Below are 5,273 nucleotides of genomic sequence, written 5' to 3' on the forward strand. Positions count from 1 at the left end.
CCTTTCCGTTTCCTCTACGTTGCCTTTAGCCCTGGCTCTCGCGTACAACCTCCGTAATTTATTGGCTTTCGTCCTTTTCGCGGCTATGTCATTTGTCCACCAATAAACCGGATTACGATCTTCCTTGTATGTCCTTCTGTATTTCGTAAATTTATTTATAAGTCTTTGTATGTCCTCAATGAAATCATCGACCTCGTGAGTAGTATATGTCCTGTTCCTCCTACTAAAGTTTTCATCGCCGTATTTCAGGAGCAGCGCTTCTAGGAGCTTTTTTTCTTCTATCTTTCCTTTGCCAATATCAAAAGGGTCCGAGTTCGTCCTTCCATTTTTGTGGCCACGACCTACTGTGTGTAATAAGTATTTGTGATCCGATGCCGTAAACTCGTCCAGTACCCTCGACATCGTGTGCAATTCCAGGGCCGCCTTACTGCAGAGTATAATATCGACGACCGATCCCCCTCCTCTCTCGCACGTGGCCCCCCCCTCTGAAGTGATTGGGCACAGCCCAAGGCCTGCACACCACTGGTTTAAGATCCTTCCCCTGCCACACCACTTTTTCGATCCCCACAGGGGAGACTTGGCGTTAAAATCGCCTAGCACCATGATTTTTGGTTGGCAATCCCTTAAACCTCTTAGGAAAATTTCCAGTGTCGACAGCTGGACTTCGAAGTCCTGTAAACTCTCGTTTGGAGACGCATAGACACTCACTATATACATATCGTTGTAGTTAATCCCTACATATCCCTTGTCGCAGCATACAACCGCTATCTTTTTGCTCTTCGCCATTCCTGTGCTTGTGACGGATATCGCTGCCCTACCCGTAGTGTCTGTATACCAATTATCTGGAGTGGCATACGGTTCTGCCACTACTACCAGGTCTGCCTCTTTATCACTCACACTCGCACACAGGAGGTCGTGTGCGAGCCTGCAGTGATTTAGGTTCACCTGTAAAATATTTATACTATCCTTGCCTTTTGTTTCTAAGCGCCTCTTTGTATTTCGGGCACCTTACTGAGGCGGCAACATGTCCCGTCTGCTCAGCTGGGAGTCCATCTGCCACGCATAGTCTACACCTGGGTTCTTTTACACATTCTCTCATGTGGTGCCCTGCATCCCCGCACTTCCTACACAGTCCCCCTGTATCTCCTATGATCTTGCAGTTATTTGCAATATGTCCCATACCGTGGCACTTGTAGCAACGCGTTAAACGTGGGATTTCCCTTGCAGTTACCATAGTCCAACCTATCCTAATCTTGTTTCCTCTTAGTAGTCGGTTCATATCCACTGCTGGGCCTTCGATGACCGCCACTTTATTCTGCCTCGGGTCTGTCCTGAGAATCTTAATCCTGACCCCCTTCGCCTCGTGTCCAATTTCTCCCTTAATAGCTTCCATAACCTCCTCCTTTTCTACTGTTGGATCTATCCCTCTTATCTCTATGTCGACCATGGTCTGCAGTTTAGCCACCTCAACATCTGAACCCAGTCTGCCGTCCAGGTTTCTCCTCAGATTCTCTAAATCCGCACCAGGGGCGAATTCAATAAGCAGATTCCCGGCTCTTGTCTGCTTTACCGCCCTGATGCCCTCTGGTGTTTTGCCCGCGGCTCCTTTCACCTTTTTGAGAATCTCCGCAAAGGTCTTATCCTTGCCGAAACGTACTGCAATTGCCTGTGGTTTGATGTTAATTCTGGGGGTGTTCCTTCCCCCCGCTCTACCACTCGCCGGCCTACCGCCTTCGTTCTTGTTCTTGTTTGGGGTCGCGCTACTCCTGTTACTCCCCACTTCCTCTTCCTTCGTTCGTCTTCTCCTTCCGGCTACGATCCATTCCTGTTCCCCGCTCGTTACCCCTCCTCCTTGTCCGGGCATCAATGTTTCCTTCCCGTTTCCTTTCTCCATTGGTGACTCTTCCGCATTCCTAGTGAACCTCGTCCTCTTCCCACTTTTATCCGTAGGGGGCGTGATCTCCTTCCTCTTCTGCTGTCTCACAGCCGGGAGGGGAGGGAAATCACCCCCTATCTCTTCCTCTGTCTGAGTGCTAATGCTTTTTTTCTCTGTTACAGGTATCCGGTCTGTTTCCGTCATTACTGTCGTCTGTGCTCTCTTCGTCTTGCTATAGGTCATCTCGCCTTTGGTTTTTTCCGTATGCTTGGTGTGCACGTCTCTGAGGCCATCGACCGCAACCATGACCTCTTCCAGGCATTTCTTCATTGACACGTAAGTGTTTGTTATTACAGGGTCAATTTCGTCCTCCTTTTTCAGTATTAAGTTATTAAATACCATATGGTGGTCACTGATAGCCTGAAGTATCTTCTCTATAGCCCTCAGGCTAACATCCACCTTCTCCTCCAGTGTGAGGCTCTCTTTTCTTTTCTGGTTCGTAACCCCCTCTATTGCTTTGCCCTGTGTGCACTTCTGCTTAATTATATTGACCTCTTCTTCTGTCTCCTCCCCGGCCAGGTCCACGGATTCCAACCTCCCAACAGATTGTCTAGGGTCCTTACCCTTCGACGCACTTGGGGGTGTTCTGCTCAGTCTTGGCTTTCTTACAAAGATTTCATTCTCCTCATTCTCCTTATGCCATCCAAACGTTTCTTCTATAGAATTTGCCATATTCGTCCCACGAGTGTGGACGGTACGTAGGTCCGCCCAGGCAGAGCCGCCTTACCTGGGTAAGGCAGATACACCCGGGGGGTCGCCAGGTACCCCGGGGTTGGTCGCTAGCGACTGGTGCACCCACCAGCCACCCCTGGCGTTGACTCCAGGAGCACCCTCCTCACCGCGTGCCGCAGCTTGGGGCTAGGGATTTTTGAAGAGGTTGTCATCCTCGCAGGCCGGCCAGTTAAGGCAAGCCCCCCGTTCCAGCGAAACGTGACCACTGGATTACGGTATAATTGCTAGGGCACTCCGGGTTCGCTACCCGCACCAGACTGTCACGCAGACTGGCCCCTGGAGAACTCACCGACGCCGTTGCAACCTTCATTGCCTCTCAGACCTGGACCTTACCGGCATGGTAGTACCTTCCAGGATCCAAGGGCCGCAGCCCAAGGACCCCGCCGGCATCACCCCCTGTCCTCATTGAGGCTATCCCAGCGGCAGCGAGCGTCCCCCTTTCAGTCGCCTCCTACGACAGGCAGGGGATTACCGTGTCTGTATTCTGTCCCCCAGTCACAGGGGAGGTTTTTAAGGGTTTTCCTTCCCTTGGTGTTTGGTCCGCGGGAGCTATCGCTCCTACCCTCCATGCACCCCGAAAAGTGCATGGCGAGCGTTCCCCTATCCGCCACCTGGGGACGCGCCACGTCGGGGTATCACCTCCCCGCCTATCCTGGATAACCAGGTAGGTCCGTGGTACCTAACCCAACCTAACCTAACCTAACCTAACCTAACCTAACCTTTTTTTTTTTTTTTTTTTTTTAGTTTGACAGCAAGAAAATACATTTGCGTACGCGAGGGACCCGTCGGGTTAGGAGGGGTCTCGGGCAGTGTAGGACTCGAAGGTACATACCAACACAGGTTTCCCTGAGTTGGATCGTTACAGTACCCTAATACCCACTAAAAACTTGCTCCGTATCAGCCACAGACACCTCCGGCAACCCCAAAGGGCCTTGATGGAGAGCATACTGTGTAGCCACGATGTTGCTTACCCATCGACCCCCTCGGACGACCTAAAGGCGTTCAGTCGCCCAAGAACGTCGCGGATAAACCCCATCGCACCTCCGCTCATGGCGCAGGCTCGTTTTGGCCGACGGTGATTTCATTTAGCCACAGAAGGTACAGAATGCATTAGGTGGGCACCCTGCAGCCGCTGTGCGTACACACCGCCGACAGTGTGAAATTTTCCTTGAAGAGTTGTTTCCCTAACCGTGTTTTGCTACGCAGGAAATGGGTGGGATAGCTGAGTCGCTTGGTCATCAGAGGCCGCAACGCACATTTGGGCGAGCTAAGCCTCTCAATGGGCGAGTCTCAGCCTGGAAGAGGTCACGACAACGCAGGAGAACTCGCGAAATTGCGAGACAAGGAGAACCTGAGCCGCCTGGTCACCAGCGACCGCACCACACATTTGGGTGAGCTAAGCCTCTCGATGAGCGGAATTCAGGTCGGGAATTGGTTACGCGCACTAGGAAATGCACGCATAAGAGCGAGCGAAAGGAAGGCTTGGGTTGCCTGGACACCAGCGACCGCTACGCACATTTGGGCGAGCTAAGTCTCTTAATGGGCAAATACCAAGCATAGGTGGACTCGCGAAAGGGCACTGCTCGCACGCAACGATGCCCTTCAAAACGCGTACCGAACCGACCTGGATCGCCTGGACATCTGCGGCCAAAACACAATTTTGGGTCGATGGACGAGTTCCAGGTTAAGGATAAACGCGTAGGGTGATTCGTCTCCGTGGGAAGCTCGTGTGAGCTCGCGGCAGGTAACGCCGGATCGCCTGGACATCAGAGGCAGCAGCACCGGGTTAAGTGAGCTGTCCTCTTAATGGGCGAAATCCGATTTCAGGAATGGAAGCGTAAGGTACCGCGTGATCGGAGGAATGTCGATGCGCGAGGGTTCCGGGTCGCCTGGACGCCAGTGACAGCAGCACTCGTGAGAGTGAGCTGGACCACCCGACGGGCGAGTTCCAGATGAAGGAGGGGATGTGAAGCGTAACGCGTTAACGGGGGAGTGCTCGTGAGAGCCCGCGGATGGGGGGTGCCCGGGTCGCTTGGACACCTTTGATCGCAACACGCATTTGGGTGAGCTAAATCTCTCGATGAGCGAATTCCGGGCGTGGAAGAGGACGCGAAAACTTTTCGAGCGAGGGGATGCTCATGCGAGAGCACGCGGTAGCACTCGGTAGGCTCGTGTCGTTTGTCGCAAGCGTTCATTCATTCATTCAACTTCTATTCGTTTGATTCTATGCTACGCGTATGTAAGGGTACCGATTCAATTCTATACTACACGTAATTCAATTCTATACTTTTTTTTTTTTTTTTGGAAATCGTACGCTGCGAAGAATGTAATTTTAATTATATTGATGGAATGTAATTTTCGCGAAAAAAATTAAAAATTGTAGAATTAACAGGGAGCTAGAATTGGTGTTTCGAAGTTGATGAATTGTATTAACATTAGAATTAAGAATTGAGAAAAGTTCAGAATTTTGAATTTTAAATTAAACGTGAGAATCGGAAATTTGGATTTAGATTAAGACAAAATTATTAGTTTAAGTTTTACCGGCCAAATTATTGGGTTGGATTGAGTCCGTAGTTTGTAATTAGCTACTTAATTTTGGGGCCAG

At 50.9% G+C, this 5,273-nt stretch overlaps 1 protein-coding gene across 1 annotated transcript; it reads right to left on the reverse strand.

Annotated features, from left to right (window-relative positions):
* Positions 1-961: 961 nt before the first annotated feature.
* Positions 962-2,608, reverse strand: LOC123988813. The gene has a single exon (XM_046289558.1). The coding sequence runs from the start codon at positions 2,606-2,608 to the stop codon at positions 962-964; it is 1,647 nt and encodes a 548-aa protein (XP_046145514.1).
* Between the last annotated feature and the right edge of the window lie 2,665 nt (positions 2,609-5,273).

This window comes from Osmia bicornis, unplaced genomic scaffold (genome assembly GCF_907164935.1).
Source record: "Osmia bicornis bicornis unplaced genomic scaffold, iOsmBic2.1, whole genome shotgun sequence".
In the NCBI taxonomy this organism is placed as follows: Eukaryota; Metazoa; Arthropoda; class Insecta; order Hymenoptera; family Megachilidae; genus Osmia; species Osmia bicornis.